General features: G+C 36.4%; 1 protein-coding gene across 18 annotated transcripts in view; it reads left to right on the top strand.

Moving 5' to 3' along the window:
• Positions 1 to 17,384, top strand: part of ST18 (ST18 C2H2C-type zinc finger transcription factor) — a 173,683-nt gene that overhangs the window by 101,714 nt on the left and 54,585 nt on the right. For all 18 annotated transcript variants that reach the window (XM_074881064.1, XM_074881035.1, XM_074881055.1 and 15 more), the window contains 2 exons: positions 2,113 to 2,167; positions 4,062 to 4,092. In XM_074881064.1, coding sequence (XP_074737165.1) covers positions 2,113 to 2,167; positions 4,062 to 4,092 — 86 coding nt within the window. The remainder of the gene's footprint in view (positions 1 to 2,112; positions 2,168 to 4,061; positions 4,093 to 17,384) is intronic.

Here is a 17,384-nt window from a genome sequence, read left to right as displayed (position 1 = left end):
CCTTGGAGAGCATAGAATGGCAGTAAAAGTGTGGCACATAAAAGGTTTATTAAAGGAAATTAAAGTCCATCATTGCCACACCTGCTCCCCTATTATAAGTCTATGGCAGGTCAGTGCCTTCAATCACAACTCAGCATCAGAGAACAGAGCCATGTTTCCCATTACCATTGCAGTCACATTGCAAAAACTCGTTCTCCAGGTTTTAAGGATAGTAACAAGTAAAGGCTGCCATCGGCCTCACTATGTAAACACAAGCCACTTACGTTCCTTCCCTGCTAATAATCAACATCAGATGTAAATTTAAACAGAGAAAAGATACCATTGTCTGGCTTTGAGGTGGATTTCACTCAATTTATGCTTTCATTTCAGATATTGCTAACCTGTGTTCTAGAATTAGGCTTCTTCAAGTACATGAACACCCTTTCCAAATGCTTGTGTTCTCTCCTGCAAATAGGTATTTTGATTCCAGTAGCTGTATATAATGTGTAACCATATATAACAACAAATAGAAAAAAACCCAGGAAATTAAAGAAATGCTTTTTCTCCCCTGGAAAGGCTGACTTTACTTTTTCTTTCTCAGGTCAATTTTGTTAAATTCTGCAGTGTTCTTTCAGATAAGACCTTCAAAACATCTCAGTTATCTGAGTCATATAAAGCTAAAAATAAAGCATCCTCAGATCTTCAAACTCTATAAATGGAAAAAGGCTCAAACAGAGGTTCTTGCATCTTCCCTCAGTGGGGCAAATCAGTTCTGCTGATCCTCAGAAAGGAAGAGTGAAATAATAGACAGGATCTTCTGTTGACATTGGTTTTATCTTGTGACCTTTTGGAGGGAAAGATGCCAGGCATAGGCATCCACAGAATGGTATCTACCACATAGGCACCCACAGAATGCATTTACTATTGCCCAACACAGTTATATAACGCAGATGTTGGCGTCTGAGTTTGTTCCTGCATATTGATCTGCAGAAGCACATAGAATTTGCTTTGTCTAGAGTATGTTTGATTATTACTGTTTTACAAACAGGGAAACTAAGATTCAAAGCAAAGATATTACCAGAGACTGAAGAAGAATTCCAGAGTACCTGATATTTTGCCTAGACAAAAAATCCTTCTGAGAGAGTCTTCCTTACATAAAAATTAAGAGCTACTTTTAGAAAGAAGAGTTTGCCTCCCTGGACGTCATCAAAATTACACTGTTGTACAATCTGCTGTATGTCACTGCAGCTCTCCACACCAGTACATGAAATCTTAATCCCTTTGAATTTCAGAGGTTTGTAATAAAATCCATGGATTGAAAACCTGCCCCTACAATTATGGGTCTGGGCCAGATCCAAGACCAGAAGGTGCATATTTCCAGTGCTGGTTTAGATGTAGCCAAAAGTGTCATGAGAACAGCTGATCTTGAAAGGTCTCTTTTATTTCAGTTAAAAATCTTACATCAACAGCTGACTTTTGGGGTGGTGGTAGATTTTTTGGTTGTGGTTTTGTTTGGGGTTTTTTTATGTGAAATACAAACTGGGACACTACCTTCTCCCAAAACCTCATACAAATCTGTAACTGTCTCTTTGACCAAAACTTTTGTAAGAAGTAATTGATTAAGTGGTGAAGTACTTCAAAGCTGTACATGTGCAATTATGCACATTCAAGCAAGAGGGTTTCACGTTTTAAGGATGAAGTTGTCAGAAATTCAGGTTCCAATGCAGCTATTAAGATATGCTTCAGTTACAATAATAATGCAGAATGCCTCTGGGCACTGTGGCTTTCTGGGACCTTTTCTTGCAGGAAGTGGATGCTGATAGCAGCACTCATACAGCATTGCTGTTTCTAACCTTATGTCTTCAGCTAACACCTGTAGACCTTGTCATTAAACCTTACAGAGTCACTCATAACCATCACTTTATTAAACAAATCTGTATCATTAAAGGTATCTCCTAGGTATTTACTAGATATTCACAGATGGCTTTTTATCTCTTTGACAAGATTAATAAGGCATGATTATTCTTCTTTCTATTACTGTCTAGCCTTTGGAAATGTGAAAAAAAAGCATTGGAGACTTTTTTTTCTCAATGACAAAAGGAATGAATTAAAGACTTTGTGTTAATATTACAGATGGATGCAGATGGGGAAAATAAAAAGCTGCGCACACGCTCAAAAGGAACCAAGGGTGAGTTAGCAAGCACGTTCCACGACCCTGTGCCCAGCACACCATGAAATATGATAGTTCCTGTGCATAGTCCCTAATGTGCAGTAAGAGAATGTGTAGCTTCCTTAGGGCTGCTTTTTTAATCAAGGCAGGACACAGACTGCTGGCATTAAGAGGCACGATGTTATTAGCTATGGTTTAAAGAAAAGCAGAAAAAAAATCTACTGTATGCTATTTTCTTTGAGCTATTTCTCAAAGAAAATAAAGGTTATGCTTTTTATTATACAAACAAAGATTTTCCATAGGGAGTAGAGCAAGACAATACTGAGTGGGTGCTTTCAAAGTAACGTATAAAACTTTTTCTCAGACAACTGAATGTTTTTCTGTCTATTGCCATTAATTATCTGTAAATTAGCTGTGTAAATGGTACAGAACTAAATTTACTTTAATCAAAAGGTGCAGGTGTGTGTGACAGAGGAGAGCCCTGTGCTTTTTTTGAATACTGGTGCTCATGTTTTATTTTGCAAAGTTATGACATAGTTGTATTTCCCAGCTATTCCTCTCTTTTTGTAAGGAACAGATGGAAATGCAGTACTGAGAGATAAACAGGCCCTTAATGATCTCAACATCTGGAAAACATGATTGACTAGCAATACAGCCCTTCCAGGAAAATAACTTTTTATTTTAATTCATAACACTTTTTGTGACTATTGATAATGAGTGAAAAATGGAGATATTTAAAAATAAATGTCAAAGTTTTGCCTGCCCTGTGAACATTTTTGCTTATGACTGTTTTCAGAGGTACAAAGTACCCATTCTTCACTCTGATTTTAATGTGAATTGTGCACTCTCAGTGTTGTGCAAAACAGGCTAATTTGATTCATTGTCACAACTCGGTAGTTCTGCATTGTTAGTGTTGTGCCTTCAGCTTCAAGTTGTGGTCAGAATGGAAAATTAAAGTGTTGTTTGCCTTAGTTCTCTAGTTTCAAATGACTAAAGGGATGAAAAGTGCTAGACTTCACTTAGGAAAAGATAGAGGAAGGGGGTGGGAGTGCCAGAGACTGCCCACAGACAAGGGGTTAAACACAGACAAGCCTTTCTAAAAAACATAATCATTGTCATATCAAAACTTTGATGCATCCCACAGTAATGTTCTCTGAAATTAATGTGAAAATCATATATATTTGAAAAGTGCCAGAAGAGAGGACTTCAACAAAGTTATTGAATAGGGAAGTTATTCACAGCTCAGCATTAGAGTATGTCTTCTCTGTTGGTCAGAACTGTGAGTTAAAACAGTCTGGCTGGCTTAGAAAATTTTAATTGTATTTAGTGGGGGATTCATATCCTTTTTGCTCAAAAAGCTAATAACACATTTTAAATCTTATGGATTTTCTTTCTCTATACTTTTTATACACATGCACACATATCTACAGGAATTAAAATATCAGGAACATTTTCCACAAGTGGAAACAATAAAAGTTGCCTGTGCAGTATGAGTAATCCTTAGAACCACCTGTTGGCTGTGTCAATATGCTGTCTATCTTTGTGTGGGTAGGTATTTGTAAACACCAGCCTTCATCATTCCCAAATTGAATTAAAATTCAGAAAAAGTAGAGATTTGTCATTCAATTTTCAGTAAAAACAAGTGCCTCCTCATTCACTTTTATTTTTTCTTATTATTTTTCTTATTGTTCTACTGAACATCATACTCCAGTTTTTATGCATCCTAAAATAACTGTGAGAAGTATGTGTTCAGTTAACATTTGCACTAGTATCTACAATCCTGTGGTGAGCATGAAATAATCACCTGTGTTTTGATAGCCACTCTGTCATCACAGAGAGGCAGGTGTAAGTTTGCAGAAAGCACAAGCCTAGAACTGTAAAATAATTCATTCTTTCCTTCTTTTATTAACAGTTCAAGTGGACTCTATAGCGCAAGAGCTCAGGTAAGAAATCACATTGTTTATTTTTCCAGTTTTATTTTCTGATCATATTGATAAATTCATATCAGTGGTATTGCTGTAAAATAGAGAATCCAGCAAATGATGCATTATGTAGAGATTTGGCATAGACCAGAGAAAAGGGTACTTGATGCAGATTCACTTTTTAAATATACCAAAAATAAAAGCAAAATGTTAGCAATAATTATTCAAGCAAAATCAAAAGTAATGTAAAGTGGGCAGGATTCTGGTTTGCTGTCTTTATCTTCAGCCTGTGTCAGGGCACGCAACAAAAGAGTATATTTTCTGATCAGTCCTCAGTCTTCTTTTTCCTATAATAAGTATTATAGTATTTCAACATCTGAACATTCTAAGAGATATTAACATTTGCAAATTTTTGTTACATGGCTTTTATAAAACTGATAATCTCTGTAAATTCTAAATGCACTAATGGCTCATTCTTCCTCAAGTACTCGCTGAGGTTTCATATTTTATTGAAGTAGCAGGGAGTACTTTTAACATTTGCATAAAGCACAACAGTCCATTCAAACCCATAAATTGTACAAGGTTATTTCAGATCACAAATAATCTAGTAAAATTTTAACATTAGTACTTTTACTAATGTGTGCACCAACTCTGAATAACTGGTCCAAGAGCTTAGAACAAACTCGAGAAAGACTGGCATATTATTCAGTACCAAATCTTCAAAAAATAACGTGTACCATTAAATTCAAGTTTTCTCTGGGACAAGATCACTCTTCATGTTCACCAAGGAAATATTTACATGTAGCTGCAAATTCCTAGAGATATTATTCAAAATTACATGGGCTGCAGCTGCAATATAAATACTGAAAACATTTTTGCAAAAACTCTTAAGAGTTTTTCTTAAATTAACTTATTTTGCCTACACTTGCTTTTTATCACATGTTACTGAGCTGCTTTCTAAACCACAGCAGGCATCTGGAGTATGTGTTTGTGGGTTCATCCATCTAGGGAACAGAAACATCATGTGATTTATTTGATCAATCAAAATGCCACTCTCTCTTAAGATAGGACATGAGATATTGACAGCAAGTTATTTGCAGTGAAGACATACAATATTTTAAAATTTTGCTTTATAATACAACCGAGGAAATTACAAGCTTATTAGAGATATTCCATGAACAGAAGTGGAGGCTAACTTTTGGGATAAATTATTCATGGTGAGTCACTCATTCAGCTCTACTGTGAATCTCATTTTTCTGTATGGCTTCAGTTTCCTGAGATTTAGTGCTTCTCCTTTTTCCTCTGTGCATCCCTAATTTATGCACCAGAAGGATGCATTAATCCAAAGAGGCAGTCATCCAAAAATGAGGATGGTCCATGTGTTCCTAAGAGAAAAATGTTTGAAAAATAGAGGATGTGCAAGTTTCTGCAACATCAGGGAAGCTGTAATTTATGCATTATCAATTACGATAGCTTTTCCCAAGCAATTTTGCTTTTCCCTGTGAAATACATGCTATCTTAGGAACTACTGTGTAACAGATTACTTTCTCTGTCAGAAGTGTTGACTACCTCCATAAGGAAATATACATTGGTTTAAAACAGTGAGCTAAACAGCCAATAAAGCCATTGCCCAGCCCTTAACTTAGTATTTCTGATTTCTACAGTACCAGATTCCATACTGGGTGTTTCTGCAGTCAAGTGACTTTACTGGCATACAAGTCAGGTGATCAACTTTTATGAATCTCTTTGTTTATGAAAAACTAGACGAAGAGAGGCAGGGGCTGCCTTTTTAGAAATGTAGCCTACAAACTGCATTCCTATTACTCATACCCATATTATTGTGGAAAAACTATTGAACATTCCTCAAGAATTAAAGACCAAAATAGTCTGTTGTGTTCCCTGGATACAGATATTGGAACCAGTGTCTTTTCTGACCAGGGTTCTAAATGATGTGTTGGCTGAGAAATTTAAATCCATGTTTAATTAATTTCCCCTTTTCCCCTGGCTTATCCTATCTGACAAAGCACTTTTGCACTCCTTATTGAGTTTCTGTTACAAAGTGCCTTGGGATACTTCTACATGAAAGGCACTACATAAGCTTACATGCTCATATTGTATTATTATTAGTTTCAAAACATTGATTGGTTCTAGAGCATTTGTTAGCCTCTTCTTATTCTGCAAGTTGTGTTTCAGAAAAGTAGAGAATGAAATAAATAAAAAGCAAAACAAAGAGTTGCAATCACCAATTAGATTCAATAATGCATTTTTCTTCTAAATTTCATGGGTTGCATTCTTGCTTAATGGAATTCAATGCCAAAAAAATCTATTGATTTCAAGAAAGCCAATATTTCACCCAGAAATCTGGCTAATAGTTTTGCTATCATCCATCTTTGCCTGAGAAATAGGACCACCTTTCTGCATAAAAAGTATATTTTCAGAAAAACATCATCTTAAGGGCCAAGCCAGGTTTTAAATTTTTTTCTGTTTTGGAAAATAACTAAAAATTCTCTTGCACTATACTGAGTTTTCAGAGGACAGTACTTTTCTTCCAGATACTGACCACTGATACACAACTCCTATTTAAGTGTGAAACTTGCACTGATTTCATGTAATTATATGTTGAAGAAATACCAAATATCAATATCATATAAATAATTGTCTTTATACATAAATATTATTAACACTGCTGTGTTATTAGTTCAGATTTATAAGACTTTTATTTTTACTGTAAGTACCATATAAGTTGTAGTTTTGAAGTATAATGTGCTAAAGTCCTTCAAAACAGAACCGTTCCTCCTTCCGTCTTATTTACTTATGAACTACATGGTTTAATTTTTCATTTAGCACTGTAGTGCTGTGGTGATTTCATTGGTAGCAAAACTACCCACAGGAAGAGAGGAATCTTTTATCACAACCTAAACATAGCAATACACAATATGTGGTAGAAGTGAGTGCTGAAGCCTGGAGATCTCTGTCCCATATATTCAGGTTTGAATCTGACACCTTTTGGGCATAACAGCTCTGTTGTATCCATCTTCTGCAAGAAGCAGAAAGAAGAGGTCTTCTCTTAGATGATTTAGTCATGGACCACTGAAAGGACCAGGACCTTCAGCTGTGTTCAGGATTAGAATGAAAACCAAAGGGAAGTGAGGAATATTGGTGTGATGTGTTCTCATTACTGTGTTCTATTTAACAGATGGGATACAGTACGATGAACCATCTGTAGGTTATGGAGTGGCATCTGGGTCAGACCAAGGAAGAGCAAATTGGATCGATCCAAGCATGGGATTACAAAAGCATAGATCAGTTTGGCTAAATCCATATCTGAATAGAAAAGCTACCTTTTTGGGGTTAGATACAGGTGAAACCAAGTCTTTCTTGCTTCTGTCAATAATGACTAATGAAGACTCCACAAGGCACTGGTGTTTCAAGTCATGGAGAACAGTCCTGCTCTTTGGTGGGAATAGTTACACTTCCCCTTACTCTCTGTAGTGTTGGATCACTTCTTCAAAAGGACCATTTCTTCAAAAGTAAGGCAAGTTATTTTTTATCTGGAACTCTTGTTCCAGATGTTGTGAGACATTTTAGATATCCAGATAAGTTGAACTGTTCAGTGTGAATGTGTAGAAATATGAGTATCTTGAATGTTTTAACAGAGAGAGAAGTAATAGAACAGAGCTGTCTGGATGTCTCCTTGATAGAAGGAGTAACTGGACCTTTCACCCTTTGTTGCTGTTTCTCAATTAGGAGGGTGAGAAATCAGCAAAGCAAGCCTGCAATCACTGGTACTGAAGTATTTCAGAAGGTTTATGTTATTAAAATGTATTCCTTAACTTTATCCAAAATGTTTAAGAGGTATGTCAATATAAGTAACAGTACCGACAGCATACTAAAAAGCATTTTGTTGACTGAAGTAGTTATTACTTATACTAAAATGCTGAATATTTTGCTGGTTTCCTCTAAGTACTGGTAGATGATATGTATTCAATTATACCTGAACTCTATTTTCAGACAGTAATGGAATGAAGGTAGACCGTTTTGTAGATAGATGATTTGACCACTCAGGAAAATTTCATGGCAGGAAAGAAAAGGGCTGTGCAAGCCTAGCTGCATTTAGAAAGGAATGCTTCATTGGTAACTCCTTTTCTGATCTTCATAAAATAAACAGCTTTTAAAGAAGTATTTGCATGAAAAGAAAGCAGTAGTCTGGCAGATGACCTGAGAAAGCGGTGAAAGCCATACTTAGATGACTGAAGAAGTGGGTACATGTACTAAAATCACACAAAAAGGCTCAAAGACATTCCTCAGTAAGAATTGAGATTATGATTGATTTGTGTAGCCATCACCTTCACAGTACTTTTATCCCATAGCACTGCTTAAAAGTGAGACAGAGACTGAGAAAGCTGTTTGCTCCTACCCTACATCTGGAAAAACTGTCAGGTTTGTCCTTTGGGCTTGGCTTCTGTTTTCACAGGAGATGGTCATAGACTGATTTTCTGGAAACTCCTGGGAAAAAAGCACATTGGTCATAATCCTGAATAAGAACATTTGGAATAGAACAGGACTCTTGCATTTCCTGGTGACTCATCTGTCTCCCACTGACAGAGAGTGTGGGACCCTCACAGTCCTTAACATGCTTTGCTGAAAAAAAGTGTGTCCCTGAGTCCAAGTAGACTTAGCAGTAAATACTAAATTAAGATGGTCAATAGTTATATCTACTGCCAGGATATTTATCCTGATTCTGTGCAGACATGTCTGATCTTGAGAAAAACTCTTTTTTTTTTTATAGAATCATAGAATGGTTTGGGTTGGAAGGTACCTTAAAGATCATCTAGTTCTGATCTCCCTGCCATGGGCAGGGACACCTTCCACTAGATCAGGTTGCTCAAAGCCCCATCCAGCCTGGCCTTGAACACTTCCAGGGAGGGGGCAGCCACAACTCCTCTATGTAACCTGTTCCAGTGCCTCACCACCCTCACAGAAAATAATTTCTTCCTTATATCTAATCTAAATCTACCCTCTTTTAGTTTAAAACCATTACCTCCCCCATCCCTCCCCATGTTTCCTGTAGGCCTCCTTTAAGTACTAGAAGGCTACTATAAGGTCTCCCCAGAGCCTTCTCTTCTCCAGACTGAACAATCCCAACTCTCTCAGCCTGTCCTCATAAGGGAGGTACTCCAGCCCCCTGATCATCTTCGTGGCCCTTCTCTGGACCCGCCCCAGAGCAGGACACAGAACTTCAGGTTGGGTCTCACAAGGGTGGAGTAGAGGGGGAAAATCACCTCCCTCAACCTGCTGGCCACACTTCTCTTGATGCAGCCCAGGATATGTTTGTCTTTCTGGGCTGCGAGTGCACATTGCTGGCTCATATTCAGTTTTCCTTCCACTAATACTTTTTGCAATTAAAGACCAGGTGTTGACAGCATACATTCTCAGCTCTCCTCCCCAGTATTCCCTATGATGGTAATTGGCTGGGATAGAGTTGTGCCACCTTGTCATTTATATATTTCTCCATGACACATCTAGATGAGGCATTTCACCTGAGACAAAGATCTGTATCATGCTGTTTCTATTGATAACTGATCTTCAATTAAACAATGGGCATTAATCTTAAGAGTACCTATTCCCAAGGTCTGCTAACAGAATGATCAGTTAAGAGTATCTACTGCTTGCTCTCTAGCTTGGAAAAGGAACTTTGTCCCTGCCCGAGTCATTGTAGAAATAGAAATGGTTATGGGGCTTTGAAAATATTAACCTCTGCTTCTCACCCCATGATTTCTGGTATAATCAAGTCTGTCATGTTGTCATCAATCACACTTTTTTAGATTCCCAATAAATCTTGTTCATTTCTTGTTATTTTCTGTCAACACTGTTAGGTTCTTAAAGAATTTAGACTGGGGTGTTAGTCAGTACTGTCCTTAAAGAATCTGTGGAAATCTATGTTTTTGTAATTGATGTTTCATAGAAAACATTGAACAGTCAAGCATAAACACTGAATAATCAGTATGTGATGCAGTTTATTGTGAGGCAAAAGTAAGTATATGCTGGTCACAACACTAATAAAACTAATAAAGTGCTGGAATTCACCTATCCTTATTATATCCTGTATGTCAACCATTCTCATCATAACTAATAAAACAAGCATTAACGTAAATTGTAATGGCAATCAAATTTATAGGTCTGTTAAGTCTACATTCCTCCCTTGTTTCCTCCTTCATTTTCCAGTCCTCCTCTAATTAGCCTTCAAACTGTGAAATCTACAGTGCTGTCATTCCTCCTCTCCCTTTGCTCTGCCTCTCCCTCTCCTCTCCTCTTCTCCTCTCTCTTTCCTAGAGCTCTAATTAATTGATGGACCTCAAGCTTTTTGCATTTTTTTGTAGTCTGATATGCTTTCATACTTCAGAAACAGGTTGTTCTTTTGGTACTGTTAAACCCATAAACAAGAAACAGTAAACAAGAAACAAATAAACATGAAAATAAATTCAAAATTCAAACACTTTCCACCTCAACTTTTCTACTTTCAAACATTCATGTGAGTGGGTTAAGTGTTGCATAAAATGTTTGGAACAGGTATACAGAGAATATCAAATAAAAGATCTTTCTTCTATTAAAATGTCATTCTTTGAATGAGATTCTAAAAGTTAATAAGAACTTCCCTTCTTAAAAACATTTTCATTGTTTCTGTGAAGAGAAATAATACCATATATTTCTGCGTGACCACAAGTAATTACTTTAACATTTTGTAGGTAACCCTGAGGTTGACAGTTATTTGACTTAACTATTTGGTGAACTGTTCTGAATAACCACTAAGGTGGTTGAAATAGGAACTGTATCTCATACTCCTTTCGAGACACCTGTGGTTGGAGTTGTTAATTGCAATGACCAATTTACCTAATTCCTATAGGTATTAAGACCTTTTGATCTATGCACTATGACCTCTACTTTTTCCTCCTGGATTTATTTAGAACATTTAAAAGCTGTATAGGTGACTTTTATAGCTTTCTTCAATAACAAATGCATTAGATAGATAAGTTTCTAGCATATTATAGGTCTCTCTTAATATCTATGTTCATTTCTAGCCAACACCTGCAGTCTTAGTGTCTCTTTTCTCTTTGTTACTTTATTTGATTGTGGTTTTGCAATTTTGCTACTTAAAGCCTCCATTTAATATAAAAAACCCCAATGATTAATTAATTTCAATGTATGTTTTTCTGTAATAGTTTTATAATATATGTCAAATCCACATCACTTTAATTGTGGCTGCTAGACTGGCAAATAGTTATTTTCAGGTTTTTTCTACCTGAGACCCTGTTGCATCTTAGAATGCTACTTGCCCTGAAGTAAAACATGTACATTATTTAATATATTACAGGAGTTGTTGTCTTCCCCGTCACAACTGTCTCCATCAGCACACAGTAAATGTTATCCTCCCAACCCTATACAGGAGTTTAGAGTTGCATATGTCTTAATGCCTTCTGCTGTGTGACAGAATGTTATCAGAACAGTATAACCCCAAATGGTTATTTCCTCTTATGGCAGATCTTTTCTCTGTAGATGACCACAAGCCATATAGAGATTGAAATGCCAACCGGTGACTTCTGCCTTATATATATCAATCATGAGTTAAATATTATGGCCAGCTGAATTGCTCTGTCTGACTGATGTCAAGGGTGGATTCAGCCAAGCAAAAGCAAGCCAAAACAGACTGTGGACAGCCTGGAGATAGCAAGGAAAGGAAAAGAATGCAGCCATGGGACCTCCTTCTACATTAAAGGGAGGTACTGGCTCCTAACAATCAATTGCTTACAGTCACATTGTCTGTTGTCAAAAAAAAAAAAAAAAAAAAAAAAAAAAAGTTTATCTTCTTTACGTCTTCTCTAACCAGACTGCAGTTACCAGTATGCTTTTTATTTAAGCGTTTACTGGCGTTAGCAGGCTGACCACTCACGTGCAAGGCTTGCTGGATGCAAAGGTTATGTGGATGATCTGTAGATTTGCCTAGAAACTTAATCCATTCTAAGCCAAATTCTTGGCTTGGGTCCCACTGGAATTTATTGACCTACTGAACCTGGACAGATTGAGCGAGTAAATGAAAAAGAGGCTAGCAGGGCTGGATTTGGCCCAGATCTTGGGCATTCATTCATATTACTGAGTTTAAGAACTTCTTGAGCTCCACACAATAAAATTTGTTTCCTTCAAATTGTCTTTACTAAAAATAACTTACCTGTTAGAAAGGGTCCAAATATATAATGCTAGCCATATAGAGTTCTTGATCTATGAGCTATAGAATGACACCGTGAAGAAGTCATCCATTTCATTAACATAGTATTTCAATTAGAGGGTTTATATACGTTATTTTTCAAATGATCTGAATATCTTTATGATCCTACAAGCTTGTGAACTGAAATCAAGAAAACCAGAGAAGAGAATTTAAATCTGTCCTTCTCTGAGTTGCCTTTCTTGTGGTGAGAACCCTGCTAAAATGGTAAATTAGAGTTAACAAAAAAAAAATAAAGGAAGAAAAAGAGCTATCTAAAAAAAAATGTCATTTCATGAGCCTATTGCAGCCTGAAATCATTGTCCTTTAGCCTCAGGCATCACAGTGAGCTTGAGGCATGGGTAGATTTCACCATAACGGCATGCCTTTTCCTATGTTATTGCTGACTTACCATTGCTCCACTCTTTTTACGTGTTTCTTTTTATTTGCTCAATCATTTCACAGTCCAGTTGTTCTTTTTGGTCAGGTGGCCTATAACATTTAGTTTACTGTCTGAAACATCTCCAGGCTCAGTACATAATGACTCAACACCATTATCCATTTCTCCCCAGCCTCTTCTTATGGGGGCTAATAAATCCTCTTTCACCAACAAGGCTATGGCAGCTCCTTTGCTTTTCTTATATGTCTTTTTTAAATAAAATATATCTTTTAATATCATGCTCCAGCCAGCTTTCAGTTATGATACCATATTTTCTCAACATTATTATCTGTCCAGTTCTGATCCTTTTTTCCTAGCTAAACCTTTCATTTGTGTATATAGACAGACACTTTAATACCCTCAAGTTAGTGAGTTGATTTTGCTCTATATTAGTGTTCATAAATATGAATTTCCCTTTTATCTTTCTTCCCATCTATACCCCATGTGCATTCCCTTCATCTTGGTTCGGCCCTGGACTGAACTTCTCACAACTCTGACATTTTAGAAAAAGAGCATTGCCCATGTATGGCAGTAAACTTTTCTATTTGTAGCAGGCCCTTTAATGCTGGAATGATTGTTACAGTGCACAGGAAAAGCCCCTGTCCCTTTCACAGATACAACTTGTAAGCCAAGTGTATGGGTTTCTTAGAAAGGGGTGAAATGCATTTTTTTTTTGTATTGTGTGTGATGTTAAAAAATAAGGAACTTTCAGACTGTCTTTAATTATCATCGGAGTAAGTCATGCTAGTTCTATTTCTCTAACTTCTATTACAGCCAATTCACCAGGTCTAAATGACTTTTTTTTGGACACATTTTATTGGTTTAAATTCTTACCATTTTAATGCTTAAAAATGTTGATGGAAGGAAATTACTTCTACCTGATGAATTTTCTCCCAAATGTTTTTTCAGGAATTCCAAGATGGAGCTATTTACCAGATTATTTTTCATCACCTAGGCTGAATCAGTGAAATAGAACACACTAAGTCAAGGAGTTCAAACATTATAGGTTGTGTAAAAGTTACTGTGGCTCGACTTACTTTGTAAAATACAAGAAGACATTAATGTCAATAACTCTGACTCCAGATTAACAACCAGGGTAATTAATGTTTAGCTTCTTGTCAGTGATGAGAACACAGTGGTCCTTTCCAGGACTAGCCTGAAAAATTTCATCTGTAAAAACTCACATCAGAGTCCTGTTAACACATGACCTTTTTTAATATTTTCATATAAAGCCATAAGTTTTTATCAGCATAATGTTTGAATATATTTTAATACTTATAAGAATTATTTAAAAGAATTAGGAAGATTTTGTGGGTTTGGTTTGGTTTTGTTTTTGTTTTTTTTTTCTGGTTTAACTCAGTCTTAGACTACCAATGAACTGTAACTCATACCTTGATTATGGTTTTCTCAGTTGCACAGTCTTACTCCTTGAAGTTCTTCAGCTAGTCTGTGTTGCCACCTATAATTTGCAAAGCAAGCAGTTGCTTCTGGACATGTGCAATTTCTCCACACCTGACAATTTGCAAATATTTCTCACTTTTTATTCTTTTAGGTAGGTAGAATGGTCATTTCAGTTAACCCATGCTCCAATGTGTTCCCCTATTCAGGGAGAAATTCATGGACATGCAAAACTTCTGTAAGCATACTTTCATATCCCATTGAGTAGAACAGACTTTGGAAATGGGAAGTACATTTCAGGATGAAGCATCAGAATACAGTTCTGTAGAAATCCTAAGAATGTATGTAGTCCATACAGAAGACAAGATACAAGGTATTATAAAACTCGCAGATCTTTCTAAGAATGAGACTTGAAGGGTACAGAGATGGGATGAAGTCATTAAAGCCTCCTCTTGAGCTGCCATTCTTATTGATGTAAAGTATGTCATCAAGTATCTTCCTTAAAAAAAAAAAAAAGAAAAGAAGGGATTGGTCAAGAAGTCCTTATTCACTATACAAGTCATTTTCTTTACATCCTTTGATAGACTTTACTTAGTTTTACATCTAGCACCTATATGGATTTTAGAACAGAATGTAGTAAACAGAATTAATGTTTAGTTGCCCTTTTTTCCAAAGACATAAACCTTACAGATTTTGTACTTTAGTATTCATGCTACTGATGCAATTTACTGTCTTTCTTTTAGGAAATATTCCCTCTCTCTATGTATAAAATCCATGACTAATCCATGTCTCTTAAAAGCAGTTTCTATCTAGTTTTCTGAATCTAGGATTTGTCTTTGTATATAGTCAGAATATATAATTTCTTTCATATTCAGTAATCTATTTCATGGCACTGGAATCACCATACTAGGCCTTGGATGTTGAATAGTTCTTACAGACCTGACTGATGCTGTGGATTTTTAGTCTTTCTGTGGAGACTGCAAGCTTCTGGCTATGATGAGTCGGTGTGTTAACACCATCTTTTTGTCCTCACTTTTAGAGCAATCTGAGCGGAGAACACTAACACTCTTGCTTCCACTGAGCTATAAAATTTACATGCACTCTTTGCAAACAACGAGGGTCAGTTAAGGAAACGAACATAAATCTCACTGTCTTAACCTGAAGACAAAGTAAACAATTGAGTCATAATCACTCTCCACCTTCCCCCCCAACCACTGTTCATCTGAAGCTGCTGTAATTAACAGCAGTCATTTGGGTTTTCAATTGCAGTGATCAGACTAGCAACTCTTTCTTTGGACTCACATTCCAGCTCCTTTCATGAACCTCCGGCACTCATGATTGATGTAAACAATAACATCAATGTCATTTCAATGGACATGAGATCCGTACTAGGAGCAGATCATCCTCTTTCTGTATCCAGTGCTAGTAATTTCTCCTGTTCATCATCAGGTTATGAGGAGCTCAGGATTTTTGTGTGATTTTGGGGGATCTGATACTTTCAGCTGTAACCTAAAGCTTTGGAAACCATTGTGCTAGAGCCTTAGACAGAATCCAGTTCATCTGTTTCTTAGAGAACAAGCATACATAGAGGAGGACTAAGGTGGGGAGACATTAAGAATTTTTGTTCCTTTTAGGTACCTCTTATTCAGAACAGTCTTAAAGCCTCACCATGACAGACATTTGTAAACTCCCGGTTTATCTGTGAGTGGCAAGTGTCCCTGAATCTTCAAACACCAACTTTTCCCTCCTGTAAGGAAAATGTAGTATTTGACTTACACAGTGACCTATGGTATCTGCAAGTTTGTGAGTAAAATCCAATCAAGGTCTAAAGCAGCAGGCAATGTCTTTACTCACAGTATGATTAAGGAGTAGTTAGGCTAACTTTCTTTTAACTACTGGTGTGAAGTTAAATGATTCTTCAGATCAGAAGTTGATGTCTCCTTTAACTGTAATTCAATAACACTTACTTTTGTAGTATAGTTAAGCAAACAGTCAAAAGACCACTCAGGCTAAGAATTTAGAATTATTTTCTACACAAACTAAAATGCTTCACTAATTATTCTTGCACAAAATCACATGAGGACTGGGCTCCTTAAATAGCATTAAGCAATAAATGCAACTGCTTTGATATTCAGAGACTTTTATTTTCTCTCTTGAAGTTAAAGAGTGTACATGAGATGCAGTGTGTTCTGTTCTTATTATTTTATATGGCATCCATTACTGGCATTAGTAAACACCAGTTGTCAGGTTGAACGTACCCATGGTTTAACCCACTGTGGCAATTCTTAGCTCTGTTACCATGCTTTACCAACCTGCAGTCTGCTGTGAATAAGAGAAAAATCCCCAGAGATCTGGAAATCTTGCCAATAGATTAACAAAAAATCCTTCCTGGCTACAAAGTGGTTAAAGGTCGGGTTAAAGGCTTGACAAACACATTACTTAGATGAACCAATTACAAAAAAAAAAAGGCAAGCATGACAATTTTCAGCAGTAGGAAAAGCTGTATGTGGTTAGGGACTGCTTAAAACCTCTCTCTTTCTTCTGAGGCATTGCTTTGTGGTGGGGAGCCAATGCACTGTTCTGCCTGTATGCTACCAGTGTCTGCCCACACCATTCAAGATATATTCTGAGCAGAAATAAAGGAAAGAGAAGAACCTAGTAAATAAATTTTTAAAAGTATTTAGGTATGAAATACATATGAAAGATCTATCATGGATTTTTTTCCACACATGCAACTAGGTCTTATATGTCTCAGATTTTAACCATCTTGGCTCACTCTATGATAAATGACACAAGACTGGTTTTGGTAACAGAGTCATTGACTAAAAAAATAATAATAAAAAAGTCTTCTCATTATATATAGTACTAAAATGATTTATTATTCATAAAATTTAAGTACAGTTAAATTGGGAAAAGAAAAAAATGTATTGGCTTTAGGCTCATAACAAAAAGAGCTTCTCCTTGTTTTATGAGCCTCAGATTACCAAATAACCTTGACAGCTGAATCAGTGTTCCATGACAACAAGCAGGCCATTGATAAATAGCAACAAAACTATTAGACATTGAATTTATGAGATGAGTAATAGAGAAGCTAAATTATAGGTTTACCATTTGACAAACTACAGCTTGACAAATCTGTGCTAACGTACGTGTGTGTATGTGTGAATGTAGACAAGCAAAAGAGAGACATAGAAACTTTTCAAGACAAAGGTGAAATCG

The sequence above is a fragment of the Strix uralensis genome, chromosome 1 (genome assembly GCF_047716275.1).
Source record: "Strix uralensis isolate ZFMK-TIS-50842 chromosome 1, bStrUra1, whole genome shotgun sequence".
In the NCBI taxonomy this organism is placed as follows: Eukaryota; Metazoa; Chordata; class Aves; order Strigiformes; family Strigidae; genus Strix; species Strix uralensis.
This window is presented reverse-complemented; position numbering and strand designations above follow the sequence as displayed.